General features: G+C 41.1%; 1 protein-coding gene across 3 annotated transcripts; it reads right to left on the bottom strand.

Moving 5' to 3' along the window:
• Positions 1-911: 911 nt before the first annotated feature.
• sash3 (SAM and SH3 domain containing 3) lies at positions 912-15,654 on the bottom strand. 3 transcript variants are annotated; one of them, XM_079503205.1, is made up of 9 exons: positions 15,453-15,654; positions 12,113-12,214; positions 8,532-8,666; positions 7,902-8,034; positions 7,261-7,418; positions 5,310-5,534; positions 3,955-4,099; positions 2,186-2,532; positions 912-1,782 (listed from the first exon to the last, which is right to left on the bottom strand). In XM_079503205.1, exons 1-8 carry the CDS (start codon positions 15,543-15,545, stop codon positions 2,204-2,206), a joined length of 1,320 nt encoding a protein of 439 aa, XP_079359331.1. In that variant the 5' UTR covers positions 15,546-15,654; the 3' UTR covers positions 912-1,782; positions 2,186-2,203. The 3 variants fall into 3 exon arrangements, with proteins under 3 accessions (XP_079359331.1, XP_079359330.1, XP_079359332.1); XM_079503204.1 differs by having other exon boundaries at positions 912-2,532; XM_079503206.1 differs by lacking the exon at positions 12,113-12,214 and having other exon boundaries at positions 912-2,532.
• Between the last annotated feature and the right edge of the window lie 5,791 nt (positions 15,655-21,445).

The raw sequence follows: 21,445 nt of genomic DNA, 5'->3' as shown, positions 1-21,445 counted from the left end.
TGAGAATGCATTGGGCGTTTAAGTTAAATAACTCAGAAACTACAAAACATTTCAAAGTAAAAAGTTCCAGCATGTGTGCCCACAGTAAGCTGAATTATAAAAAGTGTGAATGGAGCTTCTACGTGAAAGTGATTTTTGACGTGCCATAGAGCTGCCATTGAGCCCCATTATAGATTTCTCAAATTTGAAAGCACTATATTTCTAAAACTATGAAACATTTCAAAGATTCCTTTTCAGGCAAACATGTCCACCGTAAGATGAACCTAAATAGGTTGGAATGGGGTTACTATGTGTAAGTATGTAGGACTAATAACATGCCAAAGTTTGTGCTATTGCCAATGAGAATGCAATATATAATAAATATACATACAATATAATGCAGACTTTGCAGAGTAATCACTTATATGCATAGGTTTTAGCACAAATGCAATAAAGTCTGTTCCTATTATATTTGTCACTAATGAAAATATATCGTTTTTCATAAAAAAAAATTTTTTATGGTATAGCCTATGTTGTAGAAAACCATGAAATACGACATATGGTTTTTGTATGACAATTTTGTTTTATGAAAATCATGAAAAACAATTATTAAAACCATATAGTTTTTATGGTTTTCAACGATAAGAATACTGATGAAAAACGACATACTATATAGTATGTCGTTTTTCATGATTTTGCTAAATACATTTTTGGAACAAAATGCCTCAAATCATGATATAAGGCATAACACGAAATGCCACACTTTTCAAATTGTCTTATTATAGCACCACCAGGAGGCCACAATAACCCCCGGCGGCTCTGAAGAGCAGCTTTTTCTAGTTTCATACCTTGACTTGTGTTGTCGTAGTCAGGATATCTACTGATATCTATGAATTTACAACAGGGAAATGTATTGGAGACCTTTGTTTTATTGCATTTACAGCAAAGACAACCCTGTCACAAGACCTCTTCACTCATAAAGCAGAACAGAAGAAATGAAAATTAAACTGTGAAAATGATTTTAAAATCACATCAGACATCACATTTGTCAAACAAATACAAAAAATATATACATGGCAATGGAATTTATACTCGTACTGTATATCTGCCCATCTACTAAAGCAGGAATATTAAAAAAGAAAGTCATGAAACACAATTGAAAACATTTTACATTTTACATTCAGTGATCCGATCATCCGAGAGACACTATGACGCACCACACATTGTAACGAGATAAGGGACATTTTTGCAACAACAAACAACGACACATCTTTCTGTTATCATAATGTATATCGAACATTGCTCCATGTGAAACGTTCATGGCCAAGTTCACAGTCAATACTATAAAATGTAACTCACTGCTACTGCTACTATATTCATCAGATATGGTCATGCCAGTAGCAACCACAAACAACGACACATCTATTATATCAATCATAGCTGTGTGAGAGTAGCAAGTTCATAGTCTACAGTACACAATATAAAATATAATTCACTCAGTATCTGAACGGACAGTGTGTGACAACCACACACTTTGCACTGAGCCCGGTTTGAATCTGGATGGAGGCCTATATGTTGCAAGTATTTTTCCCCTCTCTGAACCTTAATTTCCTGATATATATACTGTATATACAGTACGTGTGTGTGTGTGTGTGTGCGTGCGTGCGTGCGTGCGTGTGTGCGTGCGTGCGTGTTATAATGAAGTCCCAGGCCTTTACGTACAACAGTATCCACCACATTACATCAGCTGAGGACCAGGAATGCATGCCGTTCTAGCATAATTAGGGCCTTTCTCGGCCCCACCTCTCTCCCTGTGTTTTAGGATCCAAGATGGCCGCAGCACCAGGAGGGCGTGGCCTTACTGGGCTGCGTTCACAAATTCAAGACACCTGTCTGGCGTTTGTCTCGTGTCTGTGTTTAATGGCCACTCCAATGCATTTCCAATGGAGCCCCATATGGTTTGACCAAACATTTTGTTTGATGGGGGGGAAGGGGGGCAGAACACATCCATCAAAGCTGTGTTCAGACACAAGTCAGGTGTCAGACACTACAAGGCAAGTGTCTTGAATGCAGCTCAGTAAGGTCATATGTCGACCCCGCCTGCTCACCTCTGCCCCACCCCCTCCTGGTGCTGCGGCCATCTTGGATCCTAAAACACAGGGAGAGAGGTGGGGCCGAGAAAGGCGCAATAGTTGTGTTCCCTCACTTCTTTAAAAGACGCCATTCACTCCACAGTGAGCTCCTCCAGTTGCTCCTGGACAGACTCCAGCTGCTCTGTTTGGTTCTCCTCCTCCCGCTCCCCAGACTCTGTTTGGTTCTCCTCCTCCCGCTCCCCAGACTCTGTTTGGTTCTCCTCCTCCCGCTCCCCAGACTCTCGGTCCGGTTCCTCTGATGACGTCTGCTTCTGGAGCTCTCCCTGCGCCATTGGTTCCTCGCTGCTGCGGCCGTTCTCCAGGTTATCGGAGCTCTCGAAGCAGCCCGAATCCCTCGGTTCCTTGTCCGCGTCTTCCTCAGACGAATCCATTCCGTCGTCCTCGTCCGATTCATCTTCAGCTGAACAGGTGCAAACACAGATGAGGTTAACCCAGTTAGACCTGAGTTAAAAACATTAACTTTGAAAGAATATATACATTTTTACGATTTTTCAAAAATAGCAGACCTACAAGCTCGTAGCGCGCCACTCGGTGGCGCGCTATGAGCTTGTAGATCTGCTATTTTTCAATAGCTAAATTATAACAAAAGGCCTCCAATCTGGATTCAAAATAATAGATTATCAACAAGGTTGTGTATTTATACCGTAGGCCTATAAGACTTATTTGCCTCGGTCATTCTGCCCTAATTTGTTATTTAAGTCCTATTTTGAGTCTTCGTTGTGCCAATCTTGTAGTGCTGATTTGCTTGGAGTCATTTCTAGGCAAGGCAAGGCAAGTATAGAAAGTAAAAAAGAATTTAAAAAAAAATTGGAAAAATGTATTACAAAGCCACGAGCATAATAATAATAATAATAATAATATAATAATAAAAAAAGCAGTTGTATAGAAGTTCCATTCCAATTAGTTCAGGAAAGCATAGTAGTCAATGTTTGTTCTGTAAACGCCATTGACAATGAAGGGAAAATGTACGTCATAATGTGTCTCATTACGTCATATTGTCTCTTTATTGTTAATGGCGTTTCATGTTTGTGTTGGCACCGTTTGTTTTACATCACCATTACATCACCTAATCAACATGAGTTAGACTTTAATATATTAGCGCACTTTAATATATTAGCTCACTTCACACAGGTGTGATTTTTTTAGGTTTAAGACATCATAAAATGAACCCCACAGATGCTTATATTTACTATGATTACGATGCCCAGACAGTTTTTAAGATGCTCGATTTAGTATTAAGATATTTGATATTCATTTTAGCTGCCCCGCCCCCTTCCTATACAAACCCATTGTAACTTAAAACTCCACTCCATTAAACCTCCATTTTAACCATGATAGAACCATCCTTTTTTATGGTGACTGATACTGCCCTACAAATACAAATACAAATTGTTAAAAATAAATGAAAAAGTAATAAAAAAAAACATGGGCACCTCACGTATTAGGAGGACACTTATGAGTCACCAGAAAAAAGGCCAGTTGTTTTCGATGAATCTAACATGGTTAAAATAGAGGTTGAAGTTACAATGGGTTTGTATAGGAAGGGGGCGGGGCAGCTAAAATTAATATAAAATATCTAAATACTGAATCGAGCAACTTAAAAACTGTCTGGGGTGTTCACATGAGCCCAAGCGATGAAATTACCAAAGGTTCTTTTTTAAAGTGAAATATACCTTTAATACAATCCGATATTATGAGCACCAAAATATCACTAAAAGTTTAATCCTATAGAGTTGTCGTCGTAGTTTGTGTAGTTTCTAATACACATGTATGGTTTGAACTTTGAATACATAGCAAAGAAATAGTTCTCATTTGGACATACAGTCTCTGAGCAGCTCGGTGGCGTCCAGGATCTTGGCGCGCTGGTCTGCGTTGGTGATGTTCAGCTCGTTCAGGTGGGACTCCCTGAGCCCCCCAAAGTCCTCCAGGGTCTGAAAGCCATGCATGGCCAGCAGGGGGCAGAGCTCCTACAGCACAGCAAGACATCACAGTTAATTAGAGCCTCATTTCATATCATACTTTTGCTGCTAATGAACAAAAGAGGTCAACGTGTCCAACTGTCCAGTTAGTTGCTACTTGCGTACACCATACTAGACACCGTAAAATTCGAAGTGTTAATTTAACCTTTGTAAGATATAAAAAATATATATATTTTTAACTTTTGACAAAGATCCTATGAAGATGGACCCTTTCAGAGTTAAAGATATAGTTCACTTTCAAACATGTTTGTAACTTCAAACTCATCCCAGCAAGCCAAATGACGTCATGATGACGTCATGATGACGTCATCCGGTGACGTACAGGACGTTCAGGACTAGGCCAGATCACAGCCATTATGGGGATGATCTTTACGTCATTTCCAGGACGTCTTCACCAGTTAAACTAATATAGCTCATTCTGGGCCAGATCTGACTAGTTATGATATGACTTTAAGTTGATCTGGCCTCGATCGAACTCTCTCTGATTCATCCAGGGACGATCCGTCTCAGTGTGCAGAATGTATGTTGGTTGAAATCGGGTGATATTCTGGGCCAGATCTGACTAGTCTTGGCCACAATCGAGACGTCACTAATTCGTCCAGGTCCTCCTGACTGTGCTTGCTGGGATTAGAATAGATTCATTGAAAACACCCGTCCGACATTCCTTTTGATTTTAAAACCATGTATCTTGCAGATCTAGAAGGACTTCAATTTGCAAAGCAGGATCAGTATCTACTGAGGCTGGTGGCATCCAAAAAAGCCATCTTTAGAGGTCAAGTTGAAGTCTTCACAGATAACTGGTTTAGATGGATTACTCATGTTTCTACCATAAGACCTGATTTTGTATAAATTCAGTTAAACCTGTTTAACCTGTATATGCATTATGCACCTGTTTGAGGTACTTATGTATTATGATCATCAATAGAGAAGAGAGGCAGATATCTCCCCTTGTGTGTATTGTACGTATATTGTCTTGTTTTGTTTTGTTTTCGGTTGTATGTATTGTCAATTGTCAGTCGTTTCGTTTACATGTATGTTTGATTAAAATTCAATGAAACGTTTACGTTTTCTTTTTTTTTCAAATTGAAATATTCCCTTTAAATTAACACCCCAGGTTAACTACAACACACTGTATGTATGTACAGTAGGGCCTACTGTATGCATGTATAACTATACAACTGAATGCACAGTATCTTACGCTCAGGCCGATGCTCTCCAGCAACTCCTCCAGGGTTCTGGGTCTGTCCTCTTCGCCCCGGCAGTGGGTCTTAAGGCTGGCACTGCGTTGCCTCCTGCAGGCCGGCGGGCCGTCGTCGGGCAGAATGTTGACGTAGATGAACTTGAAGGAGCCCACCTTGTTGCCGAGCTTCCCCGTCCAGGTCCCCACCGGAGGCTTGTCGATGATGTGGATGATGTCACCTTTCTGGGAACACAGAGGTGATATCATGCTGAATATATTAGACTAGTGACATGATCCATTAGTATGGTGATGTCATCCAAACCCCAGTGAGTTCAGTTCAAAGCCAGCCTCGTGCAGGGAACTAAACTGTGAGGAAGTGATTCTATGGTTCCGCCTTTGTTAGAAAATATTAACAATCACAAGCCCTCTTAACTGTAGATTGTGGATGCAATAGGGAATCATTTGGTTTTTGTTGTCGTTTCTTTAGCACGCTTTGAACAAATTGCCAACTGACATCATCATTTTGATAATATTATTTAGTTATTGTATCATTATGTCCGTAGGGTCGTATGTGTATTTTCTTGTGTGGTGTCTTGCTCTGTATATGTCTTTCTTCAAAGAAAGACTCTCATTGGAAAGAAACGTCACTTTATGTGTTTATTTGGACGGGACAGAGTATATTAAATGAACATTACATAAAAAATGTAGCGCAAATACACTGGATTTAGCAGAGATTCTCATTTCCATCCGTAGTCCCCGAAAAACTAAACTGACATAACAAGACATGGAGAGAACAGCATACAAAAACACAATGCATTTCAAACACAGTCAAAACAATTGTATCTCATTTATATGTAGACCAAAAGTCTGCAAAAGAGGACCTCAGAGTAAAATTCTTTGCACACGTCAACATTTCCCCCTAGCTCTGGTCCATAGCCCTAATGCCGAACAAGGCTCTCCATTACCTGCCGCCGCGTGGCATGCAGTTCTTTGACTTTTTTGCAGAAGTCGAGAGGACTTCTGCAAAAAAGTCAAAGAACGATTTCGCTACTCGCCAATATGAAAGGAGAGACACCCGCACACTGCCACTGCAACGTTTCGGTCTTGCGACCTTCCTCAGACCTTCCTTGTATTGCTACTCACCAATACAAAGACAGGTTTTGTGATGAAAAAGCCTGTGGACGCACTCTGAGCCCCCCCACCACATACGTATAAAATGCACTTTTTGTCCAGAAAATGTGTTTTTTTTCCACCGGAAGAAATGTTTAATATTGCTAAGAGAAAATCCCATTTTTCCTTCCAGTGAAAGATTTTCATTTTCTGCCCCAAAAAAGTGCATTTTATAGGCTACGTGTGGTGGGCCCCCGGGCTGCAGCCCACCCTAGCCCAATGTCCGGGCCCGACGATGGTGTGTCACGTGCCGGAAATAGTCGCTCTACAAGCTCACGACTTTCTAGCACGCAACAAATACTGTAAGAAAATATTGAGAAAGACTCTCATTGGGAAGAAAGACACCCCATGCCTTCGGTCTGGTGGAGACAATTAACCCATTTTGGGCGAGAAACCCTTTTGGTGTTTTAAGCGTTATGTTATACTTTAGCTATTGAAAAAATAGCAGATCTACAAGCTCATAGCGCGGCACCGAGTGCCGCGCTATGAACTTGTAGGTCTGCTATTTTTGAAAAATCGTGAAAATATGCCTCAAATCTTTGAATATATATTCTTTCAGTTTTTAACTCAAATCTTTGCTTCTGGAGGGTCCCTGGAACAACATATTTTCAGATGGGGGTCGGTGGCATATTACATATAATTTTTGGGGTCCTTGACATGAAATATTGAGAACCACTGATATAGAAACATGAGGTTTTTCAGAAAAAAATGACATTTTAAAAAGACATTTCTTTTTTAATTTCGACGCCAGGCCTAAATGGGTTTATTATACTAAAAGCAGAGACTCCAGGGGGCTCACCTGGAGTTTCAGTGATTCCACATCATAGGGACTGGGAATGAAGTCGGTGTGGACCAAGGCGCGGCCACAGAACGGTCCAAGGTAAGACAGGCCGTTCTCCTCTAGTCTCATGCTGTCCCTCTGGCTGTAGCCACTGTCCAGGCTCTGCCGGTCGCTACCTGAGATACACACACACAGGTACAAGGAGCTCTGAGATGCATGCAATGATCATTATGTTAGCAGCATATGATCACTGTCGAAGCAGAAACCTTGTCTTTTCTTTTTTTAGTAGGAGTGGGTCCATTGGAACACAAGCTCTTTCCCGAGAGGTAGAAAAATACATGAACCCTATCCCCCAGAGAGAAAGAGAGAGAGAGAGTTTGAGGGGGAGTGATAGTCCTACAGTCATACCCTAAAACAATGATTCTCAACTTGTGGCCTCCCAAGTAATTGGATGACATTAGTTTTATAACATTAGTATAAAAAAATAATTGGTATGGTATTTTCTTCTTTAAAACCTTTACAAATGTGTTTTCATTGTGATGCCGATAAATAGTAATGCTGCGTTAGTTCATCTTAAAAAAGTAAACCTGCTCGGACAATGCCCGTGGCGGCCCACCCATCGGTCCACTTAACACGTACGGCACTAAAGGTTGACTTACTGCCAGAGAGCTGTCTGTTGACAGGTGTGGTGTCCTCTGATCCTGAGGAGCAGACAGAGCTTCTCTGTCCTGCTCGCAGATCTGGAAGGCCATCAATGACGGGAGACAGAGACGCCTCGTCACCACTCATCCCCTGGGATGTGATGCACAAAACACAGTGGCTGGTGTCACTTCACTCACTTTAAAATGGAACCCGACCCTGAAATCCACCTTAATGATGATGACGTTAATAATGATTGCCGTCTATAAATAAGTGAATGGGAAGAAATAACCGAAGGAAGTTGGCATTATTTGACAGGTCTGTCAAACAAGGTCTGACTCTGAACTGAAGTCAGACCTTGCTTTTGTTTGCACTAAGCAGTTCATGCATATGTCCACTAGGTGGAAGCATTTTCAATCTTTTTTTTTTTTGGTAGCTGCAACATACATTGTTCTGTTACAGTTTCCAAGACCCAATAGTTTGACTGTATTCAGAATGTTATGGGGAGGATCGATGGCCCCTTGAGATGCAGCATACAGGTACAGTTAGCTTGCTCCCCTTCTCCCACCCACACCCCCGGCCTTCGACTCATTTACATATATTACACATATGTATCATGTGATCCAGTATGTGGGTATAAGAAGCCTTACCCCCTCCTCAGCAAGCGCTTTTTGCACCATCTTGGATGTTTTGCGGGACATTGTACGGGAGATGACTTTGCGCCATTTCTTGCCCAGCTTGCCCCCTTTTTTCTCATGCTCCTCCACAGGAAAACCTTCCATCGCCTAGGAGGATAACAGAAAGGCAGAATAATGGTCTTAATAAATCTATTTTAAGTGGTTTGCTTTTCTTTTTTTTCTTGATTTAAGGCTTAAATATTTAGCAATCAGTCACCGCGGTGACGGCGGTGTTTTGATTGATTGATTGATTTAAATATTTATTAACAGTTTGCAGAATTACAGTACATTTCAAGCACAAACTCAATAGTGAGTGGACTTTGATTGATTGATTGATTGAAGAATTTATTAACAGTTTGCAGAATTTACAGTACATTTCAAGCACAAACTCAATACAAAGGCTGTTAACTGTGAGTGGACGACCCAATTAAGCATTACACTTGTTTCCAACAGGGTCCACCATGTTCAAATCATCAAAACATTTAGAGACGTACAAATAGACACTTCTATAGACAGAACAGGAATTCATCAAAAAGGAGGTAAAAAGGGAAAAGAAATATATACAGTGAGGGGAAAAAAAGGGGGGGGCGGGGGGGGGATTCAGATTTTACGGGGGCCAGTTTCGAATTGCAGCCATCCGTAGGTGCCCTTTGAGAGCGGTTTTGAAGGAGTCAAGGGATTCGCATGTCTTAATGACAGTTGGTAGGGCGTTCCACATTTTGGTGGCATAGGAGCGAAAAGAATTTAGTCCCTTGTTTGTGCCGAATCTGGGTTGTACATGGTTCGTTGCACTCCCTCTGGTGTTGTGGGTGTGGACTTCGTTAACATTAAGGAAGTATCTAGACAGGTACATGGGTATCTTGGTGGTGTATCGAATCTTGTGGACCAGACCCATTGCAAGTTGCTGTACTCTGTCGTCGACCCTAAGCCATTCCAGCCTGTCGAAGTGGGCAGGGGTGAGGTGGGTTCGGGGGGCTAGATCAAGTAGGAGCCTGACCAGTTTGTTTTGGGAAGTCTGGAGCCTGGTTTTAAGGGCCTTTGAGGTGCTGTGGTACCAGGAGGTGCATGCATAGTCAAAGAAACCCTGTACAAGGGCTCCTGTTAAGGTCTTCAAGGTGTTTTTGTTGACCAGTGAGGAGATCCTGTAGAGGAATCTTGTTCTATGGTTGACTTTTTTGATTACGTTGGTGGCCATTTTATCACCGGAAAGATTAGCCTCCAGGATGGAACCTAGGTAGGTAATTTCATCTTTACGTGTGATAACATTGTCACCCACTCTAACCAAGAAGCCATTTGCCTTGCTGAGATTACTAATAGAGCCAAAGAGAATGGATTCAGTTTTTCCCAGGTGTAAAGATAGTTTGTTATCAGCGAGCCAGGTGCAGATTCTACCGAGTTCAGAGCTGAGGGCATTTTCAACCTGCAGTTTGTCCCTGTCCGAGACCAGCAGTGCTGAGTCATCTGCGAACAGGAACAAGTTGCAGTCACAGGCTGAAGTCATGTCGTTTACATATATTAGGAACAGTAGAGGCCCTAGTATGCTTCCTTGTGGACGACCCAATTAAGCATTACACTTGTTTACAAGAGGGTCCACCATGTTCAATTCATCAAAACATTTAGAGACGTACAAATAGACACTTCAAAGAACAGAACAGATCATGAATTCATCATGAAGGAGGTAAAAAGGGAAAAGAAACATATATACAGTGAGGGGAAAAAGTGGGCGGTGGGGGGCGATTCAGATTTTACGGGGGCCAGTTTCGAATTGCAGCCGTCCGTAGGTGCCCTTTGAGAGCAGTTTTGAAGGAGTCAAGGGATTCACATGTCTTAATGACTGTTGGTAGGGCGTTCCACATTTTGGTGGCATAGGAGCGAAAATAATTTAGTCCCTTGTTTGTGCCGAATCTGGGTCTGCACATGGTTTGTTGCACTCCCTTGGTGTTGTGGGTGTGGACTTCGTTAACATTAAGGAAGTATTTAGACAGGTACATGGGTATCTTGGTGGTGTATCGAATCTTGTGGACCAGACCCATTATGTGTGTGTGTGTGTGTGTGTGTGTGTGTGTGTGTGTGTGTGTGTGTGTGTGTGTGTGTGTGTGTGTGTGTGTGTGCATGCAAGCACGCGCAAAACAAAACTCGTATACTACAGATCTTATAAAAACCTCGGCTGTGGCTTGGTGCCTTCATTAAATATACTATGTGAGACTGTCAATCATCCGCTCTGTCTGTGAAGCAGACAGTTTGGAGGACTGAGGTTCTCTGCATGACTGACGCATCCCCAGAATACATCCTCCTGTCTGACTCATTTAGTCTCAGCACGATGGCTTTAATTATTGTAAATGCTCAATTTCATCCTCTTTTTGGCTTCCTCCCTTCATCTTACAAACCCCATTACTGATTGGTCTGTCAAATTGTCACACAAAACCTGCTGGGAAGTTCAAGTTCTCTTAATTGCATTATGATGATAATTACTTTGTTTTGTAAGGTGAGTTTTGAGGAACCTGCATCTGTGAACTTCTCTGTAATGGGACATTTTCTGTGTGTGTGTATGACTGTGCGTGTGTGTGTGTGTGTGTGTGTGTGTGTGCTGGAGTGAACAAGACGTGTGTGTGTGTGTGTGTGTGTGTGTGTGTGTGTGTGTGTGTGTGCGTGTATATACATATTACATTGTTATCTCCATCAGACATGTGTGAACTGTTACCAAACAGTTATATAAGTGATACCAAGTGTGTGTGTGTGTGTGTGTGTGTGTGTGTGTGTGTGTGTGTGTGTGTGTGTGTGTGTGTGTGTGTGTGTGTATGTGTGTGTGTGTGTGTGTCAGTGTGTACCATAACGTGAAACCCATGTGAACAACGCCTGCCACTACTTCTATCAGTGTGTATCACACACCTGACAGCTACATCAAATCCTTCCGTCTCATTACAACCCCAGAGCCCCTGGACTGCCGTACAGCTGATTGTTGTAATTGGAAAAAACAATATTTCCCAATAATGTTTTCAGATGTTTTGTAAATTTCCCATAGATTTAATTCATCCATTTTGCACTTACTGCATGCACTAGCACCCTCTGCTGGCAAAACAAGAGTTGTGTCCATTCCTGGTGTATTCAACCAGTGTGTTAATTACATAATTCCACTACTCAGTCAACAAGTGACTGAGACTGAGTCACTTGTTGACTTGCTTTGGCAATGTAAACGTATGTTTTCTCAAGCCAATAAAGCTCATTTGGATAGTATTGAATTGAGTCAGAGACTAGTATTCATGTTTTTTTCCCATAAGCCCAACTTACTGTTTCTTTTTTTTTAAACTTTGTTTTTATTTTTATTTTTCGGTGAACAGGTGGGTCACGTTGGGCATCACAGTACATTTTGTAATTGTTACAAGTCATTTGTTACATTTCTATTACGGGTCGTACAGTTCCAGGTGGGTAAGGGAACCCTCTTTGAGTATTCAGTTCGTTTTAGTCCGTTTGTTCCCAGTTACAGGGTTCATGACAATTATACATCTGTATTCCATTCTTTTTGTTGCTTAAATGAAATCAATGTTCCAACTTACTGTTTCATCGAGGGTGAACTCCTTGTTCTTGTCTGACACCACAGGAGAGGTGGGCTTGTGTTTCATAAAATCCTTGAAGCTGCTGGACCTTTGCAGACTGAGCTGTGGACACATTGTAGATGTGTGTGTGTGTGTGTGTGATATGTGTTTTAAATCATAGTAGGGACCAGAGAAGAATGTACAAAAGTGGCTATACAAACAAATCAATGTCCAGTTGTCCACTAGTACCACCATGATGCAACTTGATCTAAACATTAAGCCAGCATCAGTCAAAGCAGGCCTGAGATGCATACGGTGAAAGTCTGGTTTGTTCTGAAAGAGAGCATAAAAACATCCGTTGTTTTGTAGCTCAAAGGAACATATTTGCCTGATGAAGACCTAAAGTATAATGTACCATAAAAACAGTGTGCGGATGTTTTATCCTCTCCTCGATCCTTGATCCAGCACTTGGCTTAACCCATTTTGACCTGAGATCAGATTCTAAAAATGTCTTCTACATCCTGACAGTTTTCTGAAAAAGCTATGTTTCTATGTCAGTGGTTCTTCAATTTTTCAAAAATAGCAGATCTACAAGCTCATAGCGCGCCTATGAGCTTGTAGATCTGCTATTTTTCAATAGCTAAAGCACAACATAATGCTAACACCAAAAGGGGTTCCCGCCCAGAATGGCCTAAATAAATGTTATTCAGTTGAGTGCAAATGATAACAATTCATGGTCAACTCTGTGTCATACTTCTGGCATAACCTTTTTCTCTAGTCATTTGAGACAATCCAAGTCAAGTCTTAAGTCATTGTAGTGCTCTCAAAGCAATTCTCAAATCAAGTCTTTCAGGGAATGCACAATTAAAGTCTTGAGAGTCTATGTAAGCGTTGCAAGATGGAAATCAAGTCTCTGAATGCCGACTATGCCCATTACAGTATTCATCTGTTTTAATAGTGTTTATTGCATACTGTAGCTGAGACCAGGTCAGGTCCCTTTCTTCAAATGTTCATGGAACGTTTATAGGCCTATATTAAAAACGATGTGACAAAAATAAACACATTCTGCATTCTTTTTCACACTTGATACTTGCAATTCAATATATAGTCAGACTTTTAAATAGTGAAGTTCTGGCAATGTTTTGTAAAGATGTTTTAATAATTAAGTGTATAGGCCTACTATTGATATTGGGTCCAGGTTCAACATACAGCTGAAAAGGCACCAATAATAATAATAATCTTAAATATTTTACAAAAACCTTTTGCGCTTTTAAGTTACCTGAAAGCAGTGTCTACTGGTAGTCCTATTCACACTGAGACAGAGACTACAGTAGACTTCTGCAGAGCGGTTCAAGCATTCTTTCCCCTGAGACTCTAGCTTTCAAAACATGCTTTTACTGAAATGCTAGGGATTTGAACTCACAAACTAAGCGTCTTCAACCAAGTGCAGGACACAATGAGTCACTAAAACAGAGCTTCCTTTTCCTATTTATGAACAGTGTCTACAGTATTATGTTTCTAAACTTTCTACAGTATAAGCATTCATATACAGACAGATCTGGGCAATGTGTCTATGTGTGTGTGCGCATGCGTGTGTGTGTGTGTGTGTGTGTGTGCGCGCGCTGTGTGTGCGCGTGCTGTGTGTGCGCGCTGTGTGTGTATGTGTGTGTGTCTGCGTGCGTGCGTGCGTACACGCGCATTGACTGTTTCTACCAGTTTGCGTGGAAGTCTTAGATATGATTTCCCTCATAGCACTGGTATAATTAAAATCTTATCATCACAATGCATCCTCCTCAATTCTTGGTAAGAACCACAGGAAGCAGACACCAGCTTGAGCAACTGTAGGCAAACAATCATTGCAGATAGGCCTACTGTATTGTTTTCAACATGGGGGGGGGGGGGGGGGGGGGGGGGGGTGTCTAAACTGACTCAGCCAGATGGTGGCAGTAGTGATTTCCTCCTCCTGCTTCCATCTGGTCTCTCTCGGGCAGAGACGATGAACTCCGATCAAATGCTGATCAGAGCGATATGCGGCCGCATGCGGGATCAGCGCGAGACTGATGACGTATCAAATGTAAACACAACCTAACAGGACTACAACTCGAAATTAGAGATGTCCCGATACTGTATCGGTATCGGGAAAAGTATTGGATCGGCCCCATATTTGTCATGTCGGGTCATATCGGTATCGGTGAATATGCCAGTCTGACCACCGATCCGACACAGGGGTAAGGGGTTGACAGTATGGCAGGTAAATAAAATGTTGGGACATGTGGAGTTTGCTTTGGAGTTGCCCAAACTGCAAGTGACACATTTGAGTGAGGAGTCTGCTATAAACACAACACGAGATATATAGCATAGATGGCTATAAACACAACATGAGATCACGACACTGGTATCGGCTAACACAGAAATTGAGGTATTGAGGTAGCGAAAAAAGTGCATCGGGACATCCCTACTCGAAATTATTATGGAGATATCAGATTTTTGTCCTGCTGCTTCGGTTTCATCGTTTCTGCTTGAGACCAGATGCAGGTAGGAGAACTTGTGAACTCAATACTGCCGCAATCTGGCGGAGTCACGTCAGTGAGTGTCTGCTAGGTTTAAGAATTGATTAAACCACCAATTGGAACAATTGTTTTGAGGCAATCTTAGTGAAGAATGATGATATTTTCCCGTCACAATTCTCCTTAAAAAGAATATCTGCAGTAGTTTTGCCATCTTGGCTTCAATTCACAGACGCATCCAATGGAACAATGACCTTTCCCAGTCACCATCCTTGGCAGTATAGTGTCAAGAAAGGTAATGAGATGCATAATGATAAGGCCTGGCTTCTATACTGCAGAAGAAGATGAAAAACAACTGGTGTGAAGAGAAGCGTAGGCGGTTTCTTACGCAGCCAGAGACGCGCCGCTGGTGAGAAACGACCACAAAGCACATTCTGACCCAAACTACGTCTGCAGCTGTGACTCACTCCAAATTAGAGGAACTTGTCTTTTCTGAAGTAGCCTACATATTTCAAAAACAAGTTTGTTTCTCAAGTTGAGAGGTAATCTTACGTAGACATTTGTTTCATAAGCTCTCATTGCCTTGGAGAGGTCAGTTGTGTTCTGCGCTCACTATAAGGTTCACTGTATGGTTTATTTTGTTTTTTGTTAAGTGTCACTTATGTACTGCAAAGGGTTATTTGCAGTACATCCTGTGAAAGGCATGCACTGCACACTCAATCCGTACGTGTCTGTTACTTAAAGTGGTTGAGTGTGTCAAGTTAAAACTGGACGTGTTCCCATTTTTATCCAGACTATAAACTCACTCCACTTGACCCCTCAAAAACAACAACAATCACAATAACCCTCCTCACCTTCTTCTTCTGCCCCGGCTCCTTCTTCTGCACCTGCTCCTTCTTCTGCACCGGCTCCTTCTCGGAGGCGTTGGAGGGTTTTCGTCTCAACATCTTTGTCCTTTGGTGGCGTTGTCAGCTCTGAGTCTGTATTGGTCAAACAGTGAGGAGGTGATGTGGGGCACCGGCACAAATAGGTGGGGACGAGGATTCCTGTCACTCTCTTGTCACACGGCCGACGCAGTCATGAAGAACAGAGGAAGGTAGTATAACTGCTGTATACCTTCCCTTTGCAGTGGAGGGGGGTGCATGCATACACGCTGAGGGGAAGTCACATGGCCACACAGGAAGTAAAGGAGCTACGTTTTTTTTTGTGTGTGCTGGTTTTGCAGTCAGTCCTGTGCATCCAAGGGCTGGTTGATTTCTCAACATTGTGGCTATACAGGCCAGTTTGACTGTCTAGCACGAAAAGGTTCAAAAGTGTGTCAGCATATAGGGCCACCAATTGGATAATCTGATGTACAGTAATCATAAGTACAATAGGTTAAATAAAAAAATAAAAAAAACAAAAAAATAAAGAAATAACATTTAGTGTTTCAATTCATGACGCATGTGTGCGGGGGGGGGGGGGGGGGGGGGGGCTTGCAGTGACCTTTCCCTATAAGTGTAGAGTGGTGTAGACTATAGGAGAGTGACGTCATTGAGGGGTCAGATAACAGCGCTCGAGCGCTGTTCATGCGGCCCTGGAGAGTGACGAGCTGGAGTTGGAAATACATTGTTTTCAACGAGAGCGGCGCAAATATCAGCAATATTAGGCATGTGTGCAACATGACAACTGTTTTAAAGTATAGGCTATTGTACAGTGACAATTATAGTCTGTAATGTTTATGTTGTACTATTACTAAAAAAACGATGTAAAATAAATGGATTTGGTAAGATCATTAATCATTATCCATGTAGAAGATGCCGCCATTGGACTGGCCCCATGAAGTGAATGGAGTTGTCACAACTTTCTCATCTAAACGGCACTGGGCAAGTGGACCCAAACCATGGCAGGAAAATGACCCCCCACGTATATACCCACATTATTTTGGGGGGTCCCCAGATGATTAGCTTAATGTGCAAATTGTTTTCTCACTCACAGTAAACAAACCAACATACAGTATAAGTGTGTACAGGGTATCTTTAAGACCTTTTAAAACCAAATTGGTCAAATATTACGTAAGAAAGAGGCAAAGATTGTAAAACTAGCCGATCTACAAGCTCACATTGTGAAACTATCCGATCTACAATCTACTGTGTACAGTATTGCATCCCAGGACCCCTGGATGGTGACATGATTGTGTCCTTTCTCAATTTAGTGAGTCTTAAGGATGCAGGCTATTTGCATCACTGCCACACTACAGTAAATGTAATGCCTACAATTAAAGGACCACTTCACCACTTTTCAACCTATCTTCATATAATAGGTCCTCACTAATAATCATGATAAAATGGCATGATTTTTTTCTACTCAGTCTGTGTCTCATAGGAGGGCTTTTTTTTACAAAAAAAAATAGATTTTCATTATCGTGAGAACGATGGCTTCCATTTTCGCATTGCAACTTTTCAGGACTAGTAAGCCTGCAGTTTCTATTAGCTTGTATTCCCCATCGATGTCGTCACTGGAAGACGGTTTCTGAACTGCCCACAGCCCTCCCATGGGACACAAGAGTAGAAAAAAATTGCGCCATTTTTTCATGATTATTTGTGAGGACCTACTATATGAAGATAGGTTGAAAAGTGGTGAAGTGGTCCTTTAAGTGTTTGTTAGGGTGGGGAGTCCCCAGTTCCAATATGATTATGGGAGGTCGCGGCCTGAAAAGTTTGAACCCTTGCTCTAGGGGTCAAGCATTCATGCCTGTACCGTAGTCTTGGTATACAGTATGCCACAAATTGTTTTACTTAAGTAAAAGTACCAATACTGCAATTTAGTAAGTAAAAGTACGGAATTGAAAATGTACTTGAGTAAAAGTACAAAAGTATCGGCATCAAAATGTACTTAAAGTACTAAAAGTATTCGTATTGCAGAATGTCCCATTTCACAAGTTCAAAATGTGTACAAAATCTATTGAAAATAGCCGAAATGTATAGGGTTGAAGTGGTTAATGTATGTTTTCTAATCAAAATTAAAATCGCCAAAGTAACTAGTGACTAAAGTTTTCAAATAATTGTAGTGGAGTAAAAGTACAAATTTTGGCTCTGAGATGTAGTGGAGTAGAAGTATAAAAGTACTGGAAATTGGAAATACTCATGTAAAGTACAAATACCTCAACATTGTACTTAAGTACAGTACTTAAGTAAAAGTACTTAGTTACTTTCCACCACGGATGGTGATGGATGACTTATCTGACCATATCGCTTTTTCCCCCACTTCTGTGTAGGCCAGGGGTTCTCAACGTTTTTGGCCGGGGACCCCCGGAAATGCTTTGGCAATGTCTCGGGACCCCCGCCCCGCCCCCTCCCAACCCCCAATATAAATTGACTGCTACAATAACCTTAAACCATTTTGGGCGGGAACCCCTTTTGGTGTTTTAAGCATTGTTATAATTTAGCTATTGAAAAATAGCAGATCTACAAGCTCATAGTGCGCCACCGAGTGGCGCGCTATGAGCTTGTAGGTCTGCTATTTTTGAAAAATCGTGAAAATAAAATTAAAAAAACATATATATATATTTTTTTTTCTTTTTGAAAATAATTTGGGGACCCCCTAAAATTATTTGGCGACCCCCCGAGGGGTCGCGACCCACGGGTTGAGAACCCCTGGTGTAGGCTATAGGCTACCAATGAATGCCTTTGATTCTTTTCACCACTGAACTCTCACATATACAATTGTTTTGTAACACTAATGAGCATCAGGGTCATTGAATGTGCACTTTTGACCACAATTTCCAGCCCTATTAGTAGATGAAGAAAAGACTACATCAGGGATACTGAATAAGACCAGAACAAGTTGCAATACCTTCTCCATGTACTTTGCCATGTGAAATAAAGGCCTTCAATGTCCTACAGTGCCTGGAATATGTTGGAGGAAACTGGCTTTGACAATTTTACTAGAAAATATATAGCATATTATGTATGTATGTACTGTATACTGCGTATATAGCATATTATTCAAGCAATAAGAAGAGTTGTTTCCTATTGTTCATCGTATTCAATTAGCTGAAAAGCTTTTATTTCTTGCACTCTAAATTGTTTACACGAAGAAAACTACTCTTACAATGTATTCCAGTCCTATCTTTTTAACCTCAGCAGAATAGAAATGTAGTGTACCGTTGGGTGACAACATTGATACAATACCTCAACTCTTGTATGTATCAGTGTGAAACTTTACGTAGCCAGTACTTTACGTAGCCAGTACTTTACGTAGCCATACTCAGGTGGTATGAGATGGTTCAGTGAAGTGAAAGACATTGAAAGATGACACATTTAGAAACCAAGCAACGCTTCCTGGGCAGCTGCAGCACAGGGAGGGAGGCCTGCACCAGTGTTGTTTTTGGCAGCAAATTTTGATTTTAGTTTTACTCAGTCTTTTGAATAGTTTTCATTTAGTTTTAGTCACATTTTAGTCACCTGGAATGTGTTAGTGTTAGTCTAGTTTTAGTCGACTAAATGTCATGAGATTTTAGTCGACTAAATTTACAGTTGATTTAGTCGACTAAAATGTATTTTGGTGGGCATTGATGCCGTCGTAAGGACTGTTTTTACACTTGCTGAAAATAGCCGATCTACACTTGTAGCTATTTTCAGCTTGCAACCTAGTGTAAAATGACTTATACTGGATCTCTTGTCCACTAGTCCCTTCCTAACATTTTAGTCTAGTTTTTATTTGTTGATGAAATTGTCAGTATATTTAGTCTTAGTCATCATAGCAGTTTTCATTTCGTTTCCATTTAGTTTTCTTCAGTGGAAAAAGGTAGTCGACGAACATTTTTCGTCTTAGTTTTAGTCGACGAAAACAACACTGGCCTGCACAATATACGGGGGGGGGGGGAAACTCAACCGGCAGGTACATAAACCGACTAAACCAACTAATGCTGCTTAAATAACCCATTCAAACCGGGAAAGCATCCGCGTAACCACTTTGACCATTATTTTATACTTTGCCTCTTCAAAAAGAGCAGATGTACACACGTCACACGCATCACTTCGTGCTGTGCTATGAGCTTGTAGATCTGCTATTTTTGAAAAATCTTGTATATAATAATTTTTTAAGCGACCGTTTTAACTCAAATCTTTGCTTCTGGGGGTCCCTGGAACAAAATATGTTGAGATGGGGGGGGGGGGGTCCACAGCCAAATACATATCATTTACAAGTAATGTAAGACAGTGAATTGAGTGGCCTATAGAAATGTGCATGCACTTGTTCTTGTCAACAAGGCAAACATTAGGCTAGTTGATCAGAGGGGGAAGTAGAAATGTGAGATGAATTGGCAAAAGCCACGTGATATGACAGTGACCTATTTTAGTTTCCTGTCTTTCTCTTTTCGAGGTTGATGACAACTTTGACTTCCAACAAGGTGACAACTAACTGAAAGATGTTGTATTATGTATAGCAGTTTGTTTGATGAAGCCCAGAGTGACATTGTTGAACATTATGCATTTGAGTTAACCCATTTTGATCAGATTCTAAAAATGTCTTCTACATCCTGACAGTTTTCTGAAAAAGCTATGTTTCTATGTCAGTCGTTCTTCGATTTTTCAAAAATAGCAGACCTACAAGCTCGTAGCGCGCCACTCGGTGGCGCGCTACGAGCTTGTAGATCTGCTATTTTTCAATAGCTAAAGTATAACATAATGCTAACACCAAAATGGGTTAATAGACCCCTGGAGGCCTTAAATACTTTTTTACATAGATACTCAAAATACACAGTTTGAACACCAACTGATTAAACAATGCAAAGCGGAAGAAAACAGGTTTGTTCCTTACACAGCACAAAGATCTCACATTTTCAACAATAGTCATATTATTCTTCCTCTTTTAGGGGCCTCTTCACCACAACCACATCATTGCAAGCCTTCATAATAATTATGGTTGAAAATGCCATTTCTAATTAACCTTTCACATACCGGCGGTATAAGACGCATTTACTTCTAATTATGTGTAAAAGCAAACTATAGTTTCTGCTGCAAGTGACATCCTTGTTAATGAAAGCGTGCACACATGCAGGGAGAGAAAAAGAAAAGCGTTCAATCTTCAGAAAAAAAAAACAACTGTGTTTTTCACACCTTCACACGGCTCTGACGGTAATAGTTGCCTGGCAACCGAGTTTCCTCTGGCACAAATTCTTCGTGTGGCAGAACTGAGAACCTCAAGAGCTGTTCACGTATGACAAGCTAAAAGTCTTTCACACCAGGTGGTGAGATAGATGGCTGCTGGGTCGCAGCATGCAGCCGTGACCCCAATTTCCAGGCACTGTTGGTTTGGAGCAAAATTAAAGAATTTTGATTTGAAGGTGGCTGAATGTGGTATATGTGAATTTTTCCGATAAGTCTTGTTTATTCATTTTTAATATGCAAGCAGGCGTGGGTCATAACATAGAAGACAAGAGTAGTACTGTAGATGTAGATGGCTAGTTTTCTTTTCTTTTCTTTTTTTAATAGCCTTACTTTAATAAAACAGGAATCATATTGCACTGTCAACTGGCAATGGCCCATTTTAGGCAGACATACAAAAAAAAATCAAATCTTTTAACATCACAAGATAATTGACACACATTTAACACAAAAGCAAATTTAGCAAACCTAATTAATTACAACTAGTCCTGACCCGTTCTGAATAATATATGAACCGCAAATGATGTTGGCCAGATGGGGCAGTAAAAAATGTCTTCTACATCCTGACCGTATTCTGAAAAAAGCTATGTTTCTATGTCAGTCGTTCTTCGATCTTTCAAAAACAGCAGACCTACAAGCTCGTAGCGCGCCACTCGGTGGCGCGCTACGAGCTTGTAGATCTGCTGTTTTTCAACAGC

Source organism: Electrona antarctica (genome assembly GCF_951216825.1).
Source record: "Electrona antarctica genome assembly, chromosome: 1".
Taxonomy (NCBI): Eukaryota; Metazoa; Chordata; class Actinopteri; order Myctophiformes; family Myctophidae; genus Electrona; species Electrona antarctica.
The sequence above is the reverse complement of the archived record's forward strand: the minus strand, read 5'-3'. Positions and strand labels throughout refer to the sequence as shown.

Coding starts and splice junctions, on each gene's coding strand:
- sash3 (XM_079503204.1), bottom strand. CDS start 15,545: ATGTTGAGACGAAAACCCTCCAACGCCTCCGAGAAGGAGCCGGTGCAG. Junction 4,100..5,309: donor TGGAGAGCATCGGCCTGAGC/GTAAGATACTGT, acceptor GCTGTGCTGTAG/GAGCTCTGCCCCCTGCTGGC. Junction 2,533..3,954: donor CACCGAGCTGCTCAGAGACT/GTATGTCCAAAT, acceptor GCACCTGTTCAG/CTGAAGATGAATCGGACGAG.